The 27,291-nt window shown below is 40.7% G+C and overlaps 1 protein-coding gene across 8 annotated transcripts; it reads right to left on the bottom strand.

Annotated features, from left to right (window-relative positions):
* Positions 1–140: 140 nt before the first annotated feature.
* On the bottom strand, positions 141–27,270 carry CRYZL1 (crystallin zeta like 1). 8 transcript variants are annotated; one of them, XR_013986042.1, is made up of 15 exons: positions 26,628–27,121; positions 23,964–24,035; positions 22,356–22,433; positions 20,404–20,476; positions 17,265–17,309; positions 16,184–16,252; positions 11,218–11,351; positions 9,466–9,577; positions 6,607–6,627; positions 5,801–5,899; positions 4,552–4,670; positions 2,986–3,091; positions 2,421–2,466; positions 1,887–2,005; positions 141–1,401 (listed from the first exon to the last, which is right to left on the bottom strand). XR_013986042.1 is itself a non-coding variant. In XM_081004485.1 (15 exons), the coding sequence occupies exons 3-15, from the start codon at positions 24,027–24,029 to the stop codon at positions 1,302–1,304; spliced, it is 1,068 nt and encodes a 355-aa protein (XP_080860611.1). In that variant the 5' UTR covers positions 24,030–24,035; positions 25,617–25,708; positions 26,628–27,121; the 3' UTR covers positions 141–1,301. The 8 variants fall into 8 exon arrangements, 7 of the variants coding, with proteins under 7 accessions (XP_080860611.1, XP_080860607.1, XP_080860608.1 ...); XM_081004485.1 differs by lacking the exon at positions 1,887–2,005 and adding an exon at positions 25,617–25,708; XM_081004481.1 differs by lacking the exon at positions 1,887–2,005 and adding an exon at positions 25,611–25,708.
* Positions 27,271–27,291: the final 21 nt, after the last annotated feature.

Below are 27,291 nucleotides of genomic sequence, written 5' to 3' on the forward strand. Positions count from 1 at the left end.
TGTCGTCTGCTATGTTCAGCCACAACTTAACAGTTTGTGTGGTACAAAGTTTCACAGTGTCCTACTGTTTATGCAGGGGCTGAATTCATTGATTTTAATAGGACTTGCTTCCATAAATCTTCTTGCAATTAAGGCATATCTGAGAATGCAACCACCTTTTATTAGCAGAGAAGGGACAAATTAGACAATATTGAGGAGAAGAACAGAGGAAGGTCTTAGATGAGGAGCCAAAGTGTGACCACTATCCCACAGCAGCAGAGCATATCCCACTATGGTGTGGCAGGTGATGGGAATATCCCTGTTTGCCTTTCCATCCCTCTTTTGTAGACTGGGCTATATGCATGAACTATATATAACACAAGGCTAAATTTAGAAAAGGAAAAAAAGCAGAATAGCTGGCTTTTACTCAGAGTAGACCCACTGAAATTAATGACTGTGACTAAGGTCTATTCTGCCATATACAATTTGAACATTTAACAATGGTAAATCATAAATTTACATGAGTATAGATTACAAATTACAACACAGAATATACCCAGTGAGTACTTGTGATGGTCACAAAAACAACACTTCATCAAGGAATTGCAATAACAGAGTATGTGCTGTATGAAAGCCTATACTGCATTTTCTCCAAGTGCACATATTGCACTTAGGTTGCAGTATCCTACCCACCGTAGTGCTGTCTTAAAGACAGAAATGTGGATTGTGCAAAACAAATGCCTAACAAATGTACACTTATTCCATAGAACGCTGCTTGTATAAAAAGACCCTTGGCAATGCATGTCATCTATAGGTGCTGATAGATTCTGTGTTTTCTAGATGGAAAGGCTAAATAAAAAACATAGCAAAGTCACCATAAAAATAAGGTCAGATTGAGAAAGCACATTCAGAATCTTGCCAATGTTACAAGTGTGTTCCAGGGACACCTTTCCACCCCCATAGTGTATAGATGGTCCAAGTAAAACAAAGCACAGCAAAATGCATAAAACTGAGCAGACAAAAGGAAAGTGTTGTCTGCTAAGCACAGGAGTGACCGGGGGGGCGGGGGGGGGGCGGAACGGATGGACGGCGTGTTGGAGGGCCACAAATATGAGCAAACTTTCAATTGCTAACAGAAATACTCTTTTAGACATGGTAATGGGGGGAAAATCAAAGCTCTAATTTCTCCCCCAGAACTTGTAAAGAATATTCAAACAGTAATTAAAACATTAGTTGAAACTCATTGACCAATCCTTTATAAGTAGGCAATTGAGACAAAGTCCACAAATTTACACTTCACTTAAAAGCTAAGAATCTGTGCTTCAGAGCTGGATAACTTGTCTTTTTCTTGCTTCGTTCTTTTGAACCATTTCCATAGAAACTTTGGCTTCATATAATAGGATTGGATCATCCAAATGAGGCCTAAAAGAGAATAATACCTCAGAAGTGTCTTAATGTATGCTCAAAAGAAAAAAGTACACAATTCAGGACAATTGCCATAGACTTTACTTTTTAGTAATGCAAACTTTACAGCTCAAACACACTGCAAGTGTTATAAGTTGGCTAGGATTCCTGGAACAAAGGGCAGAGAAAACAGCAAATAGGAAGCAGATGTTTAATGTACTGCAGGCATTTCAAAATAGCTTTTACTAGCAGTTTTAAAGATGTGCCATTTTATATTGCTTTTGAGAACAAGTCTTCTAGCTCCTGCCCTTCTGCATCCAAAAACTCGACTGCAATCATAGCAGACAAAGGAAAAATAAGCTTTGTAGTAACCATTAGAATATTAACTGTTGGAAGGAATGCCTTTAGTAGCTTATTCATACAAAAACAAAGACTTTTATTTAGCTGCAGTTCACAGTGGTTATTATGAATATGCACTTGGATTGTAGATAAGTATTAGGCACCTGCAGAGTAAGTCTGGTCCAAACTGGGTTTATTTAATGTACAGGCTAATGGGCAGATTGTATTAGAGCAATTAGGATTGCAGGGGAGAGGGCTTTCTCCAAGTCATTTCCTAAGATGGCTAATTGAAAATAAAAATAAGAATTTTGCCCAAGTATTTGATATTAATGGGTGGCATACCAAGGGCTGTTTATAGTCATTAAAGGAGCTTGCAGTGACTTAGTGGCTCTGGTATTTATTTATTTTTAATCAACAGCTAATCCCTATGTTACTGTATTATAACGCATAGCTTCTGAAGCTGCCTTCCGTTAGAAAAGCAGTTTCTCGTGCAGAATCCAGGGCTCGCTTTTCGAGAAAGGTAAGTCTGAAACCTATTGGGCTCATGGAACGGGCTTCAGGACTCTTGGGAGTTCTGGATCAATAACTACAGCCACAAAGTAGGTCTCCAGCAGCATTTTAATTATGTGGAGCTTCATAACTTATAATACTTAGATTAGTTTTTAAGCTTCCATTTCACTGTAGCACACCTGACTTACCTGAAAACACCACTGGATAGCTTCTCCATTACATCTTCTAGAATGCGTATATGAGAATTGTTAAGAAAAACTGTGTGTACATGTGTGACTGGAGTGGATTACTAAACATGCTAGCAAATCCCAACAAATCTGTTTTGAGGAAACATGGCTAGGACTGAGATGCAGATCTTTAATTTGTGAGATTGGCTTCACCATATAGACCCTGCTTATCTGGGTAGAAATGCCTGGTAGTGTTTTAAAGCATTAATGTGATTTATAATCTATCCAGGTTTACTAAGCACTCTGCACAGCTTAAAGACAACAGTCCATATCCCCAGGTTTACAATCTAAAATCTAAAATTATATGTTTATTCTAAAATAGCAGAAAAGAAACCCATATGTATCGCACTCTAATTGGCAATTAAATTCCCCATATCATGATATTTCCAGTACTATGACAGTCTGCAGTAAAGATCCCTTAACTGTACTGAGTTCCAATATATGCAATATATGTTGCATTTCCCCCCACTCTCTTTAAAACAAACCAGTTACTTATCAATTTAAAATATAAGCATAAAAAGGATATATAAGTATTTCCCTTGTTGCATATTTGACAAATTCCACACCTCATCATTCAGGAAAGAGACTGTAGCACCTTTGAGGAAAAGGCAACGACTGTCTGGAGGATCCAACTTTTTTAAAATATGAAAAATAGTTAAGCTACATTTGCCAAAACAAAAATGGCACAACCAAAGCACATTAATTATTGGTTGACATAATTTTCCTGGTAACAGGCAGTGCAAGTGATTTTCAACATATATGAAATTGGCTTCTTGTTTTACAAACATGAATGACCTGGAAGGCACAGAACAAGTACCATATTTTTCACTCGATAACACGCACCCAACCATAACACGCATGTAGTTTTTAGAGGAGGAAAACAAGAAAAAAATTATTCTAAATGAAACAGTGGACATATGATTTTTGTGGTTCATGCTGTGATCTGATGGTGAATTTGGGGTGACCCAGTGCAAAAATCCTGAGGATCCATGTGGATCTGTGCTTTGTAACCACGTTTTAAGTGGGGAGGGAAGGAAAAGCACTCAAGGGACAAGAAGCACGCGTGGAGCAGGCTCTGCTTCTCTCCCTCCTTCCCGCCCCCCCCTTAGCGAGCTGAAAATCTTTCCTGCTATTTCCAGCAAAGCGGGAGAAGAGCCGCTGAGTGGGGACGAGAGAGATACAAGAGAGCCTGCTTGCTTTAAAGGAGCCAACTGGACAGGAGCCGCTTACACGAGTGTAAGCGGCTCCTCTCCCCTCCCGCTTTGCTCCTTTAAAGAAGCAGGCACTCTGTCCCTCTCTCCTCCCCATTCAGCGGCTCTTCTCCCGCTGGAAACCACGGCGGAGAGAAGCATTCGCTCCGTAACACGCACAGACATTTCCCCTTACTTTCTAGGAGGAAAAAAACGCGTGTTATTGAGCGAAAACTACGGTAGTCATTCTGAGACAAAGACAGTTTACCTTTTAGTGCTCCAGTGTTTGATTCACACTATAGTAGCAATTTCATTTTATTTTAATTATGAAGTGTGCTAGATTATTACTGTCAAGTAATGCGGCACTTGGAGGACGCGGGTGGTGCTGTGGGTTACACCACAGAGCCTAGGACTTGCTGATCAGAAGGTTGGCGGTTCGAATCCCCGCGATGGGGTGAGCTCCTGTTGCTCGGTCCCAGCTCCTGCCAACCTAGCAGTTCGAAAGCATGTCAAAGTGCAAATAGATAAATAGGTACCGCTCCGGCGGGAAGGTAACGGCGTTTCTGTCGCTGGTCTGGTTTGCCAGAAGCGGCTTAGTCATGCTGACCACATGACCGGCTCCCTTGGCCAGTAAAGCGAGATGAGTGCCGCAACCCCAGAGTCGGCCACTACTGGACCTAATGGTCAGGGGTCCTCTTTACCCCCCTATAGATATTAAACAGTGTTGCACCACAGTTCTATGCAAGTTTACCTGGAAATAGGTCACTTTGTGTTCAACCAGACTTACTCCCAGGTACATAGGACTGCTGCCTTAATAGTAACTTAGTTTTTACAGGCTTATGATTATCAGTCATCAATGGCAGCATATTTACAGACATGGTAATTTCAGATTTTCTTCTCACCTGGAGATTTTCTTCCATGGTAACCCAATGGCCTCCAACACTGAGCAATGAAATAATGTCATGTTTGTGCGGCAGCAATTGTTGTGAAGTTACTTCATTTTCTTTACTGTATAATCTCACTAAAAAGAAGCAAAGGAAGCAAAGAAGCTAAGTAATTAAGAGTCACATTTAACTGTGTTGAACTGTAAAAAAGACTTTATGATCTAAAAATACAGTAGAGACGATGTCTGCACTTTTATAACCCAAGAAAAGCTTCAATAAAAATGTTTCATGTTTATAATCTATCAATATACATCCCCCCTTTTCTGGTCTATTTTAAAATGACTTTCTTTACTCAGAATTCTGGGCACAGCATACACTGAGGAAAAGGTTCCATTAATTAGTTTCACCATGTCTCCTGTGAATGTTTGATGGCAGGGTCAAGTGCATAAATCAGTGCAGAAGACAGGTGAGTGGTTGCATGGTCAACCTACACATACAGCTTTAAGTCTCCTTCCTTGGACCATTTTTTTAAAAAACCGATCAGTTTCCCTGGAATTATTTTCATCCCAAGATGCTACATTGACTGAGGTTAAAAAAACCAAACCTCAAATAAAAGATTGTTGGAATTTTGGGGGTATTCATTCATCCAAAATACTCTTTGAAAGGAAAGTGCACAGAAAACTACAGCCTGTAAGTGCCTGAATCTTGGGTACATTTTTAACTATCACGTAGGTGACACTGTCATAGGACTATGCTGTCGATCTGCTGCTGTGTAAATTCTGCAAGGAAAGGTGTACTCAGAGTGGATTGTACCGCATTTTTGTTAAGAATTAAGTTATGTGTGCTATTACAAACCAACACAATATATATAACATAAACATTAAAGAAAAAGGTAGAAAAACAGAAAATATGTAAATATTTTGATTATGACTACAGAAAACCTATCCTAATAAACAATATATGGATTTTAGTACTGCAGAAATTTCTCATTTGCTTCTCCAGGGGACTTTATATGCAATTAACTGCTTCACCAGCATCAATAGGTCTTCTGTACCAAATTCCATACTGAATTTTTTTTCATGATTTTAACACAGTGCCTCACATACTAACTATAGAGCCACTGACACTATAGTATACAACAGCACTGTATAAAACTGGCTATTTTTTTGATGATACAAAGTTTTAAAATTAATAAAATACTATGGAACTGTTGGTAAATATTTTACTGCATCAGTAAAGAGTAAAGAGTTTTGTAGCAGTTACAGACCTCCTGCATCAAGGATGATATCCACTCCTAATCCACCTGTCTCCTCCAAACAGCTTTCTGTCAGGTCACATGTTCCATTGGTTTCATCTATAATACGAGCTAGATGGGATGGCAAGGTAAATTACAATATTTTAGGGGCGGGGGAGAGACCAGCATATACTTAGTATTCTTCAGACTTATACAGAAACCATTATGTAGAATAACACGAGAACAAAACAGTTATTTTTCCTCAACAATATTTACAGAGAATGTAGAAGTGTGCAGAATTCAAAAGAAAACACTCGTCAAAGACTTAGGTTGCAATCCTAGTCCTAGCTGCAAAAGTAATTCTAATAACCACAGTGGGTTTTACAGACATCTCAGTGAACTTGCACAGAACTGGGATTTAAGACCAGGGACTCATTGGTAAGAAGCAAAAGTAAAGGAAATATTTAAACTCTGCAGAACATGAACATTTCTATCATCAACATTCAGGCTTTGTTCAGACATAATCCTAAATTATGATTTGATTAGCCTAAATATGGTTTGCTTGAACATGTGAACCCAGCCCAGGAAACTAAATGGTTGCTTGTTCATGAGCCACCATGAAGGACTGCTAGGGACCACCCACCACACCCTGTGTTTCCCACCTGCTTTGAGGCAGAATCAGGGCCCCAATCAACAAGGCTTGCTGAGGACAAGGCAGACAGCTTCCCCTCCCCATGTGGTGAAACAAACAATCTGGATTTTCTTTCATGCAGCGTAAGAAAAACTTGAATATAATGAAGATCGTGATTAAAAATGGCAAGGTTCTTTCTTATACTCACCTACTAATGGTTGCTTGACACCTGTAATGCAAAATACCAAAATGAGAACTGGAACATATGAAACGGTAAGAAATACTCCAAATATTTAAATACAATGCATTTTCTTAAACACTGTGGGGCTCCTGCTGGCCTACAGGAAAGGGATGACATGGGCTGAATGGAGTCGTCTTCTTCCTCAGCTCCTAACAGTCTTTCAGTGCATGGATACCACAGCATTCTGGTCTTTATTCACCAGAAAGCCAGTGGATGCCTTCTGCCACTCCTGTTCAAAGGAGGGGTGATCTGCTACTAGGCCGGCTACATATCATAACAATTTTAACAGCACAGTATAATAAAAACAATTACTTTATTTTAAATTAATTATGATTCCAGTCTTACATTTTGTTCAGTGGAATGCACTGGGGTATTTTCTAAAAGCGATTCACTGCTCCCATATTCCAAACTGGTAGCAAGTTTTACATAGAAATGTTCAAGCCTCTAAGCAAGTTCTCTGTGTGAAGTTAAGGCCCTTTGCTTGTTTTGAGTTTGAAGCACTTCTGTTAAAATATTTTGGACTGCAAACATTATACAAATACATTAGAAAAGAAACTATATAATACACTGATTTGACTGTGCCAAAATAAGAACTTATTCTCAAGCTATCAGGAATCGCTTAAAGATTTGATAGAAAACATTTCAAGCTGCATTCAGCAAAATGTTGGAAAGCTGTTATTTGGGTCAATGTGTTCCATGTTTAAACCTCCTTGTGCTTACAAAGCACTAGATGATATGCTCTGCTTCAATATACAAGGCCTGTGTAGTAAATAGTTTACAATATCCTGTTCCAATTTCAAGTCCAATCCTTCATGGTTAATTTCATGTATAGACCATTTTTAACATGGTTCAGAAGTGTAGGCTGCTTGGCTTTGGAAGTCATATTAACTAGCAATTAGCACTTCTGTTTTATTATACTGATGCTGCATAATGTAGACTGTTTTGTCACACTTCCAGGGAATTTTAAGCAGCAAGAAGAGCTACTCTCAAACTAGATTCCACACATTATATAGCAGTATCTAGAAGCTGCTCAAGCAGGTATCTGCCATTTACTTTTCTGCAATAGACACAATATCAGATATCAAACCAACTGTGGAACAACATTTCAAAATTAGAAGGGAAAAGGAGAAACTGTGGAGTTCTACAGAGACTGGTTTTTCAAAGCAAGAATTGAAGGTAGAAAACACTTATTCATTACTTATATGGGGCTGCGATATTTTACAATGAAATGTAAGTTTTTAATGGAAGCATTATGTGTTTTAAAAAGGACATCTGGCACCCTATAATAGCAAAGTTGACATTAGCACAGGGAGGTACTAACGGAGAACACTTTGCAGCTGCTTACCATTAAAAGAGGTTTCTTAATTATGCCATGATCCATCTGTGCAAGACATTGTTTTGTCCAAATTCTGCTTGCCTCCCCTCTCTTTGCAGCTCATCTGTGGGAGGATCCTGCAGGCTGCTAAAGCCCTCCACTCTGAAGTCCAAGACCAAGCTGCACCCACCATACATGCCATTCCAACACGGCGCTTACATGAGAGATAACTGTGTGGTCCTGTCCATGAATTTATCCTTGCACCCCTGAGGAGAGCTGATATGCTTGCCAGATACTTCAGAAAACTGTTTCTCCCACAGAAGCAAGGCATGCAGAGCACATCTATTTTTTCATGTCATTCCCTGAGCTCACAATATGTAAACAAGCCGGGATAATAAGGAAAATGTTTACATGTGCTCACAAGTCAGCGGTGGCTGTAGTTAGTGTTCTATTCAGCCTAACAGCTGCTGCCCTACTTATTTTTGGATGGCCAAGAGGGAAAGTAAATAAGATTAAAAATAAATCAAAGGCTGTGGAAAAAAGAAAGTCGCCTGCATTTTAAAATAATCCTCAATAATTTGTAGGTCTGATTATTGTAATACTTTGAGGGATGTGAACAATTTTGGGCTCAGGTATTGAAGTAGACATTTCAGCGTTTAATAAGAGGCTTGTAAATTTTACAAAGCTGAATGTTTGGTATCCATCTATATATAACAGGAGTTTGCAGGCGCTTATAAGTCCAGGTCTGCTTGACTTGTGACCCACTAAACTGAAAGTAACTCATCAGCCATGTACTATGGCCTGATATATTTTGACATCTCTCCACCCAATATTTTTGCAGTTACAGGTACAGAACCAAACAGGAGCCTTGCTGAGCCCTGGTGGGCAGCCATATATAGATGGTAGGCTGCATGTAGCTTGCTAGGTCAGATGACAAAGCTTACTGCAGCCCAATCTCTCCCCCCCCCCACACACAAAAGGAATAGGAATGTCAACAGCCAGCTGCATTAAGTTTCACCAACAAAGACTTCATCTCAGTTCTAAATATTTGCCATTTATTTTATCCATCAATTGGGGAATGTACATCAATAAACACAACATTCAAAACAGCAGCACACTAAAACAGACAACAAATAAAAACTGCAGATAAAGCTCAAGTACAGTACTTAAAATACCTGGCTGGGGAAAAAATGTTTCTGTCTGGTATCTACATGATAATGTTGCCAACACTGGGGAGGAAATTCTGTAACCAGGGCACAAAGGCCAAGAAAACTCTTTCCCTTATTGCCATCAGTCTCGTCTCGTCTCTGATGCAGGAGGCATTTAGAGAAGAGCACTCACAGATCACTTTAAAGTTTGGGTAGGCTGATAAGGATGTATATGTGCACTCCTTCACGTACCTGGGTCCCAAGCCAGTTAGCACTCGTGAAATGCAGACGAACATTTCAAAATAAAAACATGTGTTCTGAATTAGCTCTCTCATGCAGCTAGAACCAAACAATGTAACTCACCCACAGATGGCGTAAGCCTCTCAAGATACTGCTTGTCTTCAAGACTATATATAGTAGAAATGACTTTGGCTCCTCTGTGTTGTGCTAGCTGAATAGCGATTGTACCAAATGGCTGCAGGAGGAGAAATAGATGGAGCATGTGCATATGTTTAAATATATTGCCTTGGTACCGGTGAACTAAAATACAGAACTATTACACCCGCCTACAACTTTTAACACCAAATAGAAGGAACAAGTACATATGTTTAAAAATTGTTTGTGTATTGGTGAACTTATATACACCCACCCACCCCTTAGGACCTTAACTATGAGCTGCAATCAGATGAAGTCCCCGCCCCAATAGCTCTATTGCTCCTGGTGAGATTGGAAGCATATCTTTAGGTTCACACACCTCATCGCCGAATATTTGGAAAGCCTGAAAATGTTGTTTCGAACACATTTCATTCAATGGGGAAATACTTTAGAATGCTTGGAAAAAACACCATATCAGCAATAAGTCTGGTATGCTGTACATGTAGTCCAAGATACAGGGATAACTTGGAAAGTATGGACATTTTAAATGTTGTCATTCATTGACCAAACTTCAGGTCCGGAAATCTGTTACTATGGCAGCCAGTACTCCAGCAGAGAGCAGGATAGGCCATGTTGCATGCAGATAGATGCGTGAGTTTCTTTTTTGAACACTTTACGTAGCCTTGCCTTGAGGGCTTCCAGTGCAAACGGAAGCACACATCACATTTTTTAATCAACCTTTCATAAAATATACTGCAAATAGCTTCTGGGGAAGGGGGTTTCTCAGCTAGACCTGGATGCAGGTGCTACAGGTGAATGCATGGCTGCTGCCGCCTCTCCTTACACCACTGATGACCTCAGCAATAGCAGTTAGCAAGAAGAATCACAGAGCTGGATAGGGTCTGCTCCAGCCCTTACTCAGTGCAGAAAATCCAGAGTTGCAGCATCTCCAACTCTTTAGCCTCTGCTTGAAGACTTCCAGGGAGAGAGAGCCTACTACCCCTTTAGAGAACTGGTTCCATTGTCAAACTGCTCTTACAGTCAAAAGATTCTTCTGACGTTCAGCTGAAATCTACCTTCCCATAACTTAAAGCCAATAAATCTAGTTCCGCCCTCTGGAGCAGCATAGGGCAAGTCTTTCCTTTTAGTATACAATAGTTCTCCAGGCATATGTTGCTATTCTCTTCTCTAGTTCCTTCAGTCTTTCCTCATAGTGGGATCCCCAAAGTGCCAAGCACAGAGCTGGTAAAGCCTTCTTTCTTCCCTTCCCATCAGGTGTTAGGGAGGGGAGAAAGAAGCTTGCCTTTTGGTTGTAAGCAGAAGAGTCTCTTTTGCTGACAACGCCTGCAAAAAAAAAAAGGGGGGGGGGTCTGCCGGTGCAGTTCCCAACAGCGGACAGGCTTGTACAGCCAAATTCAGCAGGATTTTAAACCCTCCCAAGGCAGGATCATCTATCTACTTTGGCTTTGAGCCCAGTAAGGAACAGGTGAGTTCAGCCAAAGTATAACTGAGCCCCACCCTGGTACCCATCAGCTGATTTGGTGACATGAGCTGAATGACAGGTGCGGGTGGTTTGGGGGGAAATGGCCTTGTGGGGAACGATGAGACCATGGGTTTCTGATTTATCAGAAAGAGCACAGGCTATAAGACTTTTCAAGTCCATTCCAACAAGACAAGTATATACTGAATAGGAGTTTAAGAAAAGATATAATTGTTTCTGAAGTAGTTTCTTGTACCTACACTTGCCCCATCCATCACCAGAACAGTTTTTCCTGGAGTGGCGTAAGAGAGGTAATGTAGAGCTGTATATGCACGAAGACCATCACGAATGGTACCTGCTGCTTCAAGCCAGGAGACCTTTTCTGGCTTATGAGCTGTTTCATAATGCGGGGGGAGGGGAGAAAGGGAGGAGGAAGGGAGAGAGAAGCAGACAAGAGATTTTAAAAAGCAGGGCTGGCGATTGCCTACTTTTGAAACAGAACCTTAAATTTGTTGTTTAACCTAACAGACTATTACAAAAAATGGTGGTCAGTGTTCTCCTTCCTCCCCAAAGATCAAAATTAAAAGAAACATATTGCAGAGATAGAAAAGACAGCATGGGTTTCCTCAACCCAGTCATATAAGCTTGCAGCATTTTTAACAAATCTATTAGCTTTATGTTTTAAAGTGTCACCGTATTTTTATAGCATTATGTCTTGTTTCTCAGTGAAAGAAATAAAAGTCAGAATATAAACATTGGGTTGATTCAAGTAATTACTGTACATTTAAAAAAATACTTTTTTTGATATATACATATTTTTAAGTGCTATGACAGATTATGCTTGGGAATAATATCACTTTGAAAAATGAGGCTCCTAAGACCAGCTTCAGGGTTCTAAAGCTGTTCCAAACCAGTGGAAAGTACTGTATAAAACAATAAAAACAGGGAAAGGGAAAAACCAGAACTTTATTTCGTTAAGGTGAGGTCTGGAAAGATAGGCTATTTATTAGCCTGCTTGGTTACTTAAAAAAGACATAGGGCAAGGTATTAAGTGGGGAACACAGGGCAAGATTCACCTAAAGAGCCTCGTCAATGGAAGCACAAGGCTGCCATCTGTCTTACTGCAGGGCAGATTCAAAGGTAAACCATACGCAGAACGAGTCTGGCCCTGCGGCTTGATGGAGGTAGAAGCTGTCTTTCATGCCTGGTTACACTGCTGTTTCTACAGGGATATACGCTCGGTATTTATTACCCCTGCTATGCAAAAATCTCCAAATGAATCCAAACTTTGATGTCTAAAATTCCTGGTAGAGGACAAGGATCCTGAGATCACGTTAAGGGTAGCTAAATTCTGTGCGATTGCCATAAACCTTAGGGAACAAGCTGTGCTATCATAATGATTAAGGCCTTAAAAGATAATTTTAGGTTATATTTTAGTGACTAGTTTTAATTTATATATTTTTTGACTGTTGCTATATCTGTATTGTCCCTGTAATACTTAATTGCAAATTCAAATGTATCCCTATCGTGTTTTATGACTTCCTTGATATTGTATGTGGGCTGGAACTGGTCTGTGACCGAAATAATAAATTCATTCATTCAATGGAAGAACAAGGACTTCTGCTCACACAATGGGGCTTCCCCCGCGCTGTGCCCCCAAATAAATTGGCTCTAGGTTGGGAGAACCTCTCAGAACAGCAGGAAGAGAAGGGGATCATTTTATCTGACTTACATAGAAAAGCATAACACTAAATTCTGCCCAGAGTCCTGGGATATTCAAAATCAATGTGAAACGCGCAAGGAGATTCTTAAAACTACAATGAACACTTGCACATCTTATGACAGTTATAGACAAACTCAGCCCTCCAGATGTTTTGGGATTACAACTCCCATCATCCCTGTTAGCTAGGGATGATGGGAGTTGTAGTCCAACAGCAACTGGAGGGCCAAGTTTGGCCACCACTGGTTTAGATGGTTAAGTAATTTGGGAGCTCTTAACTCCACACCTGACTTTGTGCGTGTTGGGTCAGAGTCAAATTTATACTGGCAAGTGTTACACAGGCCTGCCTTTTCTGGAATACTCTAAGTAAATACTGCTTTCTTTTTCCAATATTCCCTTCTCTCTGCCACTTCAATGTTTTTCAAAGTAAGCTTAAAAAATCAATACAAATCCAAATTACTTGAAAACCTGAATCTTGATAGCACAATTACATGACATAAGTAAGTTGAGGAAAATTAATTACCATAACATCTATTAAGAACAGAACTTGCATTTCTGGAAGGCCACAGAACACACAAAAACCTGAATATAATATAATTTATCCAGATATTATTCTAGCTGTCTATGTAAACACCACGCCAGACAGCTTTGAAACTTTTATGCCATACATCAGACCAAAATTTAGAAGGGATTTGCTAACGGTGGTTTAAACTTCTTAGTTTGGGGCAGAATTCATTTCTGAACCTTCTCGAAGGATGTAGACAATGGTGTCCAAACATTTTCAAAGAGGGCTAGATTTGATGAAGTGAAGGGTCGTGAGGGCTGACCAAAGGGCCGACCAAAGTTGTTAACCTTTTTTTAGGACTGAAGTTGTTAAGCTTTTATTATGATTTTACCCCAAAGTTGTTGACTTTGGACATGCCAGGTGTAGAGAGACTTAATCTGATCAGCCTCCTTATGTTTCATCAGTGGAAGCTTGGGTTTTGTTTAGTTTTATTCTTTGAGTCTCTTCCGTAACAGACAGGACAAAGCCTCTTTCATTATTATGTGTATGCAGATGTTGCCACCCACTTCTCTGGGTCAGTTCCAGGAGTGGCTGCTGTCCATTGGGACTGGTAGGTTAGAAGGCAGCAAGATCAGCAGGAGGTGAAGTCAGAGCCAGTGACAGCTAGAGCCTGTAATTCCCGTTTTGTTTCCATCCTCCTCCCTGCTGAGATGAAGAAGGAAGCTGCCAGGCAGAGCTAACCTCTGGGCTGGTTGTCAGAAAGAAGGCAGGCAGGTGGGGCTTGGCTGAGGACAGGATGAGGTTGGTGGGGCAATGCTCCATTAGCTATAGTGAATATACCAGGTCCTGAACAACATTTATTTCTATCCATATATAATTGAACAATTGACTAAGGTTCATTAACCAACTAAGATTTCTTTAACTGTGTGAACAGCCCTATGAAGGCACGAGTGCTTGCAATCCACATATTTTCGGACAGCTGCTAGCAGTCCTTTATACAGTCGTACCTTGGTTGACGAACGTCTTGTGAGTCGAACGTTTTGGCTCCTGCAAGCCTGGGAGTGAGTGTTCCGGCTTGAGAACTTTCTTTGGAACCCAAAGGTCCGGCGTGGCTTCTGCGGCTTCCAATTGGCTGCAGGAACTTCCTGCAGCCAAGCGGAAGCCGCGCCTTGGTTTCCGAACGCTTTGGAAGTCTAAAGGACTTCCGGAATGGATTCTGTTTGGCTTCCAAGGTATGACTGTATTAGAAAGGCTAGAATGCCACAAAATAGTGAGATTCTTTGTTATCCAGCAGGACTTGCAGGACTCAAACATTTCAGTGTTGTTTTCCTTACTGTAGCCCCCTCCTCAATGTACTGCATGCTAATTTTGAAATTTCCCTAACTTTGAAAAAAAAAAACCTACTTGTGATGCATTTCGTGGGACCTGCTGTTGGAAAAATACGAACCCTGCTGGGTTTACAGCAATGATAGTTAAAATTTCTGGGTTGTAGCCAAAGTACATAGAGTTGATTTTTTTAATGTTTCTTTTTATGTTGTCTTTTACCATGTATTGAGTACTACAGAACATAGCTATAGTTTCAAAGGATGCCGTTCTGCTATTGAACTTTAGTTACACAAAATATTCAGAAAGGTTTGTGTTACACAAAAATATAAAGATTCCTGCAAAGGCCACAGTCGCAATCCAGCAAGGGGGACAAGGCTGCAGAAGCAGCCTCAGATGCCTGCAGTCATTGCAAAATGTACAACTGGATGCATAACTAACTTGCATCACAAAGGCCACCCAGGACCCAATGATCTGGCACCTGCAACCTTTTAATGTACATGGCAAAGCACATCTGCACCTGGACCCCTAGTTGAGTGACTTAAGTTTACAAGACTATAGGCGTGTTGGGGCTTATGACATCATTGTCATGTTGAGTAACATAGAAACAACAGACTTATGATTTTGTCTGATGCCAGATAGCAATTAAAGTTCAAAGCTGGGGGTGTGGAAAACTCCACAGGATTCGTAATTGTCTGCAATTCTTCCATGACACCACAGGCCAGGGAACAGGGCCCTGCAGCAAACACAGGGCTAATCCCTGCCCTCCCATCAGCTAATATTACCAGTGGGGGAAATGGTCTTGAGGGCTGGAGGTTGCCCACCCCTGAAATAGCATCTTTCCTAAAGGGAATGTTTCTGAAACAACATGCCCCCTATTCATGCCCTCACAAGAGGTTAGATTTGTAGATAAATTATGATGATACATTACAGTTTGGATCATAAGATTTTTTAAAAAATTCTGTGACACAGTTCTAGATTAGCTTTCTCCAATTTGGTGCTCTCTCAAAATTTTGTACTACAGCTTCCATCATCCTTGACTATTAATCACGGTGGCTGTGGTTGATGGGGGCACTAGGGGGCACAAGGCTGGGCAAGGCTGCTCCAGATCCTTGGTTGAGTAGACCCTTCCCCTAGTGCTCATGCAACCTTTTACAGAACGGTGATAACTTTGGATCCGACCCAGTGCTCTTGACCTTTTGGATTTGCCTGCTACTTTTATTTATTTAGTTTAGTTTAGTTTGCAAATGCACGTTCTAACTTTTGCACTAGAGGAAAACCAGGATGTCTGGCCTAGAATAATCGAAGAAGTTTGAGAAGAATGCAAAGCTCAAAGCAGGGCTGGACACTGCTTTCAGAAATGCTTGCTTTTAGAATTTAAGAGTAAATCAGCAAAAATAGTTGAGTGAAGCAACAAGAGCAATAGCCTAGGAGAAATGAAAGGGGTGAGTCAGCTCTTGTGGTTTCTATTTGAACATTAACTCACTGAAAAGTATGTATTGCTGCAATTTCTTTAGAAGAGATAAATTGCGCAGCATTTAAGGCGTCAGTTCTGAGGACACTTGAGCATTATATGCAAATAAACTGAAATACATACAAATAAAACAAATTTGACTTTTACAAATAGTTTTTTTTGTGCTAATTGGGTTCCATGTGGTGCTTAACACCAGATACATACCTAAATAATGTTCATGAACTAGAACAACTTCACACAAACCAGACTCTTCTGAATCCAGCGGTAAAATTCCTATGAAATCAAAACAAAACCCTTCAGCTCAAACCACCTATATACTGTATTACATGTCAAATAAGAATTGCATTTCTAAGGGAAGGCTATAGTCCTAACCTCACTGACCTGGGAGTAAGACCCACTGAATTCAACAGGACTTGTTTCTCACTAGATACATGTAGGATTGTGCTGTTCATCATTAGTCTGCACATCACCTTTAGCTTCTGTCACCTCTATATAATGCAGCTGGAAGGGATGAAGCTGTAAAATTTGCAAGCTCTACCCTAAGTGTCGCTGCTGCTGTGATAACAGATTGCCTCAGACTCAAACACCTCTTCTTTGACCCTTTTATGAAAGAACTTGATAGTGCAGTGTGGTACCAATGAGTGATAGTTATGGAACTCAGTATTAATGAAATGAACATGTATTATGTGCAGTTCCAGGAAGCTTACTCATGTGTACATAGCAAAGCCTGCCTTAGGGCATGTTCAGACTAGCAGTTTGTTACACTATCTGCTCACAATATTGAAGTAAAGAGATGATACAGGTGGAAAGAAGTCCAAATTGCATTGGTGGATCATTTTCACATAGGTAAAGGATCACCTTAATATAGCTAAGTTTTGATTTTACTGCTAACAATTCCTATGTATTCTTCAATACCAAATTTATCACATCAAGGCATCATGGAGATTCTCATAAAAAGGCAAATTCAGACTTAAGATTTAAGAAATGAAAGAAATCTAAAATTTTTGTTATTTTAATTTGCTATTTGTTCGCATGTAGCCCCATGTCAACATATACAATCTGGATGCAGACATAAGGCTCATTAGCCTCAGACATGTCACCATCCCTTGGCCTAGCCCCTCACCTGTGTCACAGTGTTACTGGGAAGCTAAAAATATGGTTGTGCTGTCTGGGGCTGATGCCCAAAACATCTGGAGAACGCCAGGCTAAGGAAAGCTATTCTAACCCAATGCAGCTCTTTCACTTAAAAAGTATTCACTGCTTACATTAAAAAACTGCAACTTACCAACTACCTCATCATTTGGTTGAAAGAAGGTCACTTTATTTCCAGCTTGAACAAAAGAAAGGGATTTAAATAAAAAAAAACCAAGAGAAATTACTATACTTTGAAAACTGTATTTGCAAAACAATAATTTACAAGGCAAACTTCCTGCCATTCCTGATCCCCAAGCAGATGTCAGTGAAGAGGTAATGAAAGTCCATGTTAAGCAGTAGCAGAAGGAAGGGTGTGGTGGCGCCACTTACCCCATCTCCTGGCAGCAGAGTTGCAGCTGCTTATCAGGATAGGGGTGAGGGTGTCAAGGCTTCACAGAGGTCGGTGCTGTGAAAACACACCTCCAGAGCCAATGAGGTACTTCTGTTGGCAATGCCAGGGTGCTGAGCCGAGGGTGCATAAAATACAAATAAAAACACCGGTGTGTGTGTGTGTGTGTGTGTGTGTGTGCGCAAATTCTGCCCCTGCCTGTAGGTGTGTTTAAACAGCACTAACCTCCCTGCTGCTTTGCCCCTCCCACTATCAGGTAAGCAGCAACTCTGCTGCCAGGTGATCAGATAAGCTCTATCCCACACCATCTGCTGCTGTGTCCATGAAGGAGGAAGGAAAAAAAGGACTTTCTTTGGTTTGCCCCGAGCTTCTCATTGTTCCACTCTACTGAACTACCTGAGGTTCTAGTACTGAGGAGAAAAGCTTCTTTCTACTTTCTCTGCAACATGCATAATTTTGTGTACCTGTCAAGTCCCCCTTACAAACATTTTTTTTTAATAAACTAAAAAGCCCCAAATGCAGGACAGTTGTTTCAGCCCCATAATCATTTTGGTTGGTGTTTTCTGAACCTTATGTATCCTTTTTTGAAGCACAGCAACCAGAGCAGGACAGTATTCCAAATGCGACCGCATAACAGATTTGCATAGTGGCATTATTATGTTGGCAGTTTTATGGGGGTTTTTTGCACTTGCTTACAGTGAATCACAATTGCCATTTTAATGCCCATTTACCTAGTTTGTTCTTAACCTCTTGATGTAATCAGCAAGCTTGGCCATCTCACCGTTTACCCTAACTCCAGCTCAAGATTAGTTTAATAATAGGAATCTGCGCTACATTTTTCATGGTGAAGACAGATGGAAACCTTTCAGTTTCTCTATAGTCTGCTTGTTTTCCTTTAACACACCTCTGACTCCCTTGTCATTCAACTACTTCCCTAGCTGGTTTCCTGCTAATAATTACTTTTTTTGTTCTTTCCATTAGTGTTCTTAGCAACGTACTCCTCAATTAATTGTTTTTAATGTCTGCTTGCATTTATTTTGACGAAGTTTGTGCTCCTTTTAGTTCTCCTCAAGACTTAGGTTTTCTTGCCTCCAATAACTTCCTCAACTCTTAAAAACACTGTTAGCCACTTGGCCTCAGTGGTACCTTTCCTGATCTGTTGTATATATTCTAGGTGAGCTTCTTTAATGTGGTTTTGAATAACTTCCATGCATTCTGGAGTTATTTGATCTTCTTTGCTTTCCCTTTCAACTTCCTCAACAAACAGAAACCAGCTGCCCTGGCAGAAAGGTACTTACAAGGGAAAAAACCCAAGTGACTCTTTCAAATGAGCTGAATCACAAGGCACAGAGAAACGCAAAATACCTGAAGTCATTACCAGCAGGACCTGGGGAAAAGCTCTTCTGACCCTAAAGCACAGGCAAATCAACACTCCCATACAATTATTATTATTTTATTATTAAATTTGTATACCGCCCTATACCTGCAGATCTCAGGGCAGTAAAATACATAATAAAAAACAAGAAAAACTCAATAATCGTCCCCCTCCCCAACACATTTTAAAAAGGCATTCATTGGATGTTAATCAGCCAAAGGGAAGTGTAACTGGGTGTATCTGCAGTCCACTCAGGATCCTATCCCTAGTTCCTAATTTCTTAGAGCAGGGCTACACAACATGTGATACAAGAACCAAGAGTTTGATAAAGCTCCTGTATATTCTGTCTATCTAGGACTGTGAAAGCATCAGGGCATGGTTGGTGGTGTCTGTTTGACTTGGTAGATCACAGGTTGGGCAGGTCTGTCTGAGGAGAATGGGGCGAAAAGAAACAGCCAAATGCAAAAGCAACTCCTTCCTAACTTCTACCAGCCTCAACCAATGCAAACTTAGTTGACAGGAGGGTCCAGTTTAGGAGACCACCTGGAAGGGATGGTTTCTCACCTCTGTCTGAGCCATAATAAAGCAGAATGGCATCAGACCATAGAACAGACTCCGGGGTTTTCCAGATGTTCAGAGTTCAGGAATGCTTCAGTAGAGCCTGGAGGCCATTGTCACTTCACAGAAAAAAGGGCTTGAACCACATTTGGAAAAGAAGTCCTGCCGTGTCCTTTGGTAAAAGTCTTTAATAATGGACAAGATGGCAGGGGATGAAAGGAAAAGGAACTCCAATGCCTTTCCTTGCCACCCAATTCATCACTGAGCTTGCTGTGTTTGCAGAGGGCAGAGCAAGGTCAGGTCAGCTTCTCTGCTTGTGAGATGAATTAGTAGGGTGTGGATTTCTGTGACCCCCCCCCCATTCTGTCATTTGACCAAGAAACAGTAGCCAACATAGAGCTCTTGCAGATTCTGCATGTTTTATTCTTCTAGCCTTGGGGTTCTTTTAATGGGGAGAAGTTACAGAAACACACTGTCCCCTTTCTCCCAAAGCCTGTAGGTGCCTACTCAAGTATTTTGCTCAGCCATGTGCCAAGTCACTTCTTTGCCTCTCTTCAGATGTAACAGAAAGCCATAGATGAAAGTCCTTGACCTCAACGATAAGGTGAGATTTTCATACTCTCAGTTATAGAACCCATAAGACGTGTTAATACTTTCCAGGAATTCACAAACAAAATATTTATATAGAAGAAAGTAAACGGAAGCACTCAGGAATTCAAGTGGCCCTAATAAACCCAGCCATTAACAATCAGCATAGTCCCACTGTGGCTTGTTTCTTTGCCACACTGTAATGTGACCGAATGTCAGGAGAAGGTAACAGAATGTTAGGAACTGGGTTTCATGTTGAGAAGATTAATGGGGTTCAATGTTGTATAGTACAAATAATGTTTACAAGGCATTTTTCATTGCCAAAGAAAAAAGCAACATTATACTTATTAGTATACTCACTCTCCAACACAACACCAGCAATTTCCCTCCCAACAGGTAGAAACTCCTTCTTGATCTTGATTTCTGACAAAAGCTAAGTCAAATAATGGTTAGAATGCCTACTGTAAAGAATAATAAATGTTGAGTACATATTAGAACAGTAAAATGCTATTACGGCCTCTCACCAAACATTTAATGGCAGATTAATACAGTATAGTCCAGTAAGGCTGAAATCATACACACATTTTTCTTGAAGTAAGTTCCACAGGAACTTAGAGTAACATGATTAGGATTGCAGTATAAATCTTACACATTTGAAAAATACTAACTTGACTGTGCTATGGAACCCCAGGTCTTTACAGTTACCATGTTCTGTCTTCTCTGTGTACAAAAATGATTAAAAAATGATTTAGTAGTTTAGTTATTTATCTAATTATTGAAATGCTATGAAAATGTCACACACAACATCCTTTGCTTTTAATAATTTTAATAAATCACGTCATAATGGCAGTAACACCTGGCAAAAGCCTTAATTTTCCTTGCTTTCTTCCCCTCTCTATTTTATTTCTTCTTCAATACAAGATAAAACGGTTCATGTTATGGGCAGGCCAGATACCCATCTAAAGCAAAAAAAAAACAACCTGCACTAACAAATAAAAGAAAAATCACACATAAATCCGTTTTTAATTTTTAAATTATGTATTTTTTTAAAAAAACATAGTAAGCTAGAGAAGTTCTAAGAGACAGGTAAATGTAGTAAGACAGGTCTTTATACTGCACGCATTTGTATACTTAGCACAGCACACTAGCTCTAATCCCAGAAGCGATGGGGTACATGTTGTCCAACTGATTTCTACAACTATGGGACCATAGAACTAACCAGCGTACCCGAGGGGGTGCTTAGCTTTAAGTGTGGGTAGATAGCATTCACTTAAGCCTCTATTAGAGCCAATTTATATGCAGTCCTGGGAATGGCGCTTGATCCAGCCTCTACATGGTAGCTGAAGGAGGCATAACACGTAGAGCAAGGATCATCCTTGCAATTATCATTCATAATGTGGAGGATCTCCACACCAACAGCAAACATTTGTAGCAGCGGGACACAAACTTTGCAGAAAACAAGGACAATTCACTGTCAACTATGCCTATCGTGTGGACCTACTCTAACAGGGACTCCCCCCCTCCCCCCGCAGCTAGTAATGGCTGTAGTGCAGGGGTCAGCAAACTTTTTCAGCAGGGGGCTGGTCCACTGTCCCTCAGACCTTGTGGGGGGCCAGACTATATTTTGAAAAGAAAAAAAGAAAAAAGAATGAATTCCTATGCCCCACAAATAACCCAGAGATGCATTTGAAATAAAAGCACACATTCTACTCATGTAAAAACACGCTGATTCCCGGACCGTCCACGGGCCGGATTTAGAAGGCGATTGGGCCTGATCTGGCCCCCGGGCCTTAGTTTGCCTACCCATGCTTTAGTGGTATGGAAGCCAGCTATTTGGGTCTTAGAATCCCTCCCCCTTCATTTATACTACTGTTTTACATAGTTGAATAAGGTAGATTTCAGTAAAAGATGATCCTTTAGTTGAAAAGGGGGACCTTATGTAAATAGCAGTTACTTTGACTGTTGGACCAACATACAACTTGTAAGTAACCTTCACTGAGCACTGCTGACTTCCTTGTGAATAAATGTATAGAGAGTTACGCTGTTAATTATAAGGGTGCCTCTGTTACCTTATGCCAGGGATGGGAACCTGTGGCCCTCCAAATGTTGTTGGACCTCAACTCCCCCCATCCCATGCTGGCTGGAGCTCATGGGAGTCGGAGCCCAACAACAGTTGGCGGGTCACAGGTTCACCATCCCTGCCTTATGCAAACAAAACTGCCACCAGAATGGGTTAACAGCATTTTGATGTATTTGAATCAAAGAGCAGGTTCATAGGTTCAACTTTCCATGAAGTAAAATAATATAAGTACCTTATCATCGATCCGACTTAGAGCACAGGCTTTCACTTGCACTTTCACATAGTTGTCTCTTGTGACAGGAAGGTTATCCTAAGATTGAATTGACATGATTCACCCACTAAAAGGACAAGTAAGTATGTCACAACTAGGTATTTCAGCTTAACTGATTTTGCGGATAGAGTTCTTCCCTTCCCCTAGATTACAGTGAGAAAGGTAGCATTTTCATGTAGGGCTAGGCCTGAACCCCCGTGTGAAATCCTGGAAAGCTGTTGCCCATCAGTGTAGACACTACTTAGCTAGTGAGGCCAATGATATGACTCATCAAAGCAGCTTCCTCTGTTCCTATGAACTGTGTTGCAATCCTACCCTGCAAAGTTTTAAAGCTACTTAGAAGATTATGTACGAGTTACGTCTAGGGAATGACTTTAGTAACAATACATAGAATGCAACACACACACAAATGAACTAAATTCTATGGAAATCTTACGCTGAATTCTTCTGATTCAGGCAGTTAACTCAAAGTTTCCAAGTCACTTTCCTCTTTGAGAAGGAAGTGAAAAAGTGACCTTATAATATATCCAGAAAAGGGATGCTGTACTATATGCAATTATTACAGTGGGTTGTAAATTATAAATAAGTAAAAAAACCTTTTACAATTCTGATTGTACGTCTGATATTCTTTTCTCCATCTTAGGCTCCAGTCATGAACATATACATATATAGGGGTTGTTCTGTCAGTCAAAAGTGGAATGCATGTTTTAATAATTCTGGTTCTGAAACTATTTTCTCATGTATTTTGTTAACTGGATTGAGAAACAAATTAAAAAACCCCAGTTACTGCACTCAGATGTTTCAAAGTTAAAAAAGGTAATTTGTTTTGTTGTATAATTTCCCCACTTTGAAAAGCTTTAAGTCAAATCTAAGTCTTTCTTCATAACTCACGGCCAACCCATAGTTTGACAACCAGGGCTGTTGTTCAGGCTCACACTCTGAGTCCTCACATACAGTCCACTTTCTCATGTCATGATTTAGGCAGACCATAGTTTATAATTAGATCTGAACCAGACAAATTATGGTGTCTTCAAACTATAGTTCACCTGCATGCAGCACTTGGAAACCCACTTCAAAGTATGACTTCTAATTCTGCCTAAATACAGTTTTATGCTCACCAGGAAGGAAGGGAATCTAAGCTTGAGACAGAAAGTGGAGCATGCAAGTCCAAAGCACACCCCAAAGGCCAAACCATGGGTTGACCATTATAAGTCAACTGAGATGGGATGGCATTTAGATGTAATGTTAAACCATGGTTCAGAATTACAATAATAAGTCTAGAAGTCTCCCTCCTCTTCTGGAGCTAGTGCAAGGAGAGTGGAAGTTTCTGCTGTTGTTTTAGGTTAACTTTAGCTTAGCATGCCATTTAAACAGAAAACTGTGGTTCGTCTTAACACTTAGCTGTATCAAGACATTTTAAACTATAGTTTGAAGTTGGCTTCTTTCAACTAGCCACAGTTTGTACAAGATCACATGAGATGGCAAACTGTCATTATTCTAAAACAAATTATGGCATCACATTTTTTAGATGTGTATGCAGTCTTATATTTCTTTAAGCAAATAACTTACCTTTTCCAGGAAAACAAAAGTGGCCTCTTCTCCAGATGAATTCTGCTGCCAATATAAGCCTTTCATTCCGACCTTTAAAATATAGAGCGGGAAATGAAATACCTAAATACGAATTTAGGCCAATATCTATCTAATCAGTTCTGCTAGCACAAGCACTTTGAACTTAGCAATTAAACTTCCTCTCCTTCTCCTTGTGCCCCTGTCCCACAAATCTGCTCTTGAGCGTTGCAGGAAAACCCAGAACAAATTAGGTGAGAAAGTTTGGTTGCTCTGCCAAAAGTGCTTGCACTAGGAACTGTTTCATTATATACTTCCAAGTGTTTCTAAATAGATTTCAAATAAAAGACTTTATATGTTTTGTATAAATTTAGAGACCACAGATAAAATCTGTGTTATTACCACTGTTTCTGATAACTGAAAGAGCAAATCAAAAGAGGTGAATTTTTAAAACTTCCTGTTATAATATTGTACTATTATCCATTAGAAAGATACGTCACCTCATAACATCAGCTCCACAGAAAAATTATGCTTCTGATTATGCCCCAATAGCTCAGTGGGTAGAGCATGAGACTCCTAATCTCAGAGTTGTGGGTTCAAGCCCCATGTTGGGCAAAACTTTCCTGCATTACAGGGGGTTGGACTAGATGACCCTTGTTGTCCCTTCCAACCCTACAATGATTCTATGATTGAGCAATACAAGCAACATTTTTCTTATTGGAAAAGCCTGCTTTAGTAATGTAAGTCTTGATCAGCAATCACGAACCCTGATAAACTTCTAAGTCACTCAAAGGTACTTCCGATCACAGTTTGAAAAACATTTATCTGTTTCTTTTTATTTCCTTCCCTAATTCAAAGATACTTCATGAATATACATTGACTTCTTAACCGTGGAGTAGTTTATTACATTACAGCATGCTTGGCTTAGTTCTGGGAAATCTAAGAAAGAAACTCAGTTACTAGCTTTAGGGATAAATCACCATCTGTTTCATTTCACTCATCTGAAAAATGGGAACAACACTAAGTTGCTTCAGGTTGCATTATTATACTTACTTACCAAGGGGAAAGTCTCATTGTACTCAATGGGACTTACATCTTAGAAAAAATATATAGGACTGCACTACAAGAAATTGAAAATTGTAAAACATTTATGTAGAATTTTACCACAAACTCAAACCTTTTTATTTTTACGATCACCATTTATTCCAATGGAATGAACAACCTTTACCCAGAAGTATTCTTAGCTTGGCTAGTACCTACCACAACTGATTTTTTTTTTCTTAAAAGAACAAATCCTGAAGAGCATTGAGTATATTCTAAGGTGTGCTCAGTTTGTACGATTCAATGCCCAAGTCTAGTCAACCATCTGTATAAGCATAGTTCGTCCAAAGCAAAACCACAACTCTCTGCAGACAAACGGATGCAGAAAAAAATGAAGTGATAGTATGGTATGGTACTTGAAGACTACAGATAGGAGCAGCTTGTGATGGGACAACTAATTATCTAAAATATGCATATATACACAAGGAAATGGAAGGTGATGTATGCACTGTCACACAAAGCACCTAATATAATTTGTAAATCTGAGCTATTAGTTTTTAGTTCTAACGGTTAAGATGGCCCACTTAGTAAGGATTATTTGTCTGAAACCTTTACTGTTTCTTGTGCATTTCATTCACCCTCAATTCTGTAACTCCTCATCTTCCCTCTCACTCTTAAGCACTTCTCGGTTACTTATCCAACGTACCCTATAAAAGCACAAGAATTCTGAATAAGTGAAATGACAAATTTGTTGTGCATGAAAGGATATTTCTAGGTCTCAGTTGGAAATTTCTGCAGATATCCTATTTTATTCTAAGCAGGCCCACCTGGATTTTATTGGCCAATAAGATCTACCTGTGGAGTCACTCCTCTGGATTCCCCTAACCTCACATGGGAAGTGGGCTGTGAGCCAAACAAGGCTTTTCAGTTGTAGGGCCTTGTTTTTTGCATATTTGCCAGACACTGGGCTTAATGCCTTTTCAGCACCAGGTGAAGTCCTTTCAATTTGTGCCAGCCTTTTAGACATTTTACACAACACTACTCAAAGCACATTTATTCAAAGGTTCAGCTGAGTTCCATTCAATGGGACTCACTTTCCAATTAAGTGTGCCTCTCTAAGTGAAGCGTTGCTGGTGCATTGTGTTTTGCTTTAGCAATCGCAGGCATGTTTTGGAAACTCCACTTTTTAAATTATTTTATCCTATTACTGCATTTTAGTCTATGCTTCAGCTCTATTCTGAAGAGAAGGGTATAACGTTCTCGAAATAAACCGGTGCGTAAACAAAATAAGCAGATGCCCCTACCACAGTGCCAGTACTTTACGGGGTCTCTTAAATGCAAAATTGCAAGATCTTGATTTCCCACCACCAGCTAAAGGGAAGGATATGAGATGAGCAATAGCTGCAGGGAACCTCCCGAGCTCAGGAACCTCGCCCTTCTTTAGCAAGACTGGAAATAAGTGCGGATGCTGAACAGCTACGGGAGGTCAAAGAAGGGCGGCTGCAGGTCCCGAGGGCTGAAGGCGCCACAAAGATCAGCGCTGCTCTGCTCGCTCCCTCTGCCTCGCGTGCCCAGCCCCTTGCCCCGCAGAAGAGACCCGGGTGGTTGTCATGACAAACCCATTACCTCTTCTTAGGCCCCTCTCTCTGATTCTCGCGGGAGCGCGAATCCTAAGCTTGGAAAGCCTTAGAACGGAGCAGCGCAGAAACGCAGATCCCAATTGGCCCAAACGGCTGTCACTCTATACGGGGGGCGGGGGACAGAGGGAAAAACGAGAGGAGCCCTCCGGAGCGGCGCGCTCTAATAGCTCCTCGACGGGAATTCCTGGCCTGTTAAAACTACAATTCCCAGCAAGCTTTGCAGCATGGGTTGCCTCATTGGTCCCAGCATGCAGCGCCTCTCCACTTACTGAGTGGGCAATAAAAAGCCGTACTAGGCGTGTGTGAGGCAGAATAAGGGTGGGAGGCAAGTCAGCTTCGCCGCGGTCTCCTTTCAATAAGCATGACTTTCGGAACACCAGGCGTGCTTCTTTCTCGTCATATCCAGCCTAGCTCGGTTCCCCTTCGTTCACACAATTTCTATCGGCCCGTGCGAAACTTGCGCGCCCTCCTCGGCTCTTCCCTCACCTCGCGCCCTTGGGCTTATCTCCTCTTTCCCAGAGCGCGCTTTCGGCGACCAACCCGGCGGAATGTTCCCCTCTCCTAATGGTGGCTGGGCGCGTCCGTCATCGGGAGAGGGGTGGGCTCTATGGGCTGGGCGAGGGCTTGGTTGGCTGCCTCGGGATTTGCGC

The sequence above is a fragment of the Podarcis pityusensis genome (genome assembly GCF_964106645.2).
Source record: "Podarcis pityusensis genome assembly, chromosome: 4".
NCBI classification, from domain to species: Eukaryota; Metazoa; Chordata; class Lepidosauria; order Squamata; family Lacertidae; genus Podarcis; species Podarcis pityusensis.

Coding starts and splice junctions, on each gene's coding strand:
- CRYZL1 (XM_081004483.1), bottom strand. CDS start 24,029: ATGAAAGGCTTATATTGGCAGCAGAATTCATCTGGAGAAGAGGCCACT. Junction 17,310..20,403: donor TGCTGGTGTTGTGTTGGAGA/GTGAGTATACTA, acceptor CTTTTGTTCAAG/CTGGAAATAAAGTGACCTTC. Junction 4,671..5,800: donor TATCATCCTTGATGCAGGAG/GTCTGTAACTGC, acceptor GCTTCTTTTTAG/TGAGATTATACAGTAAAGAA.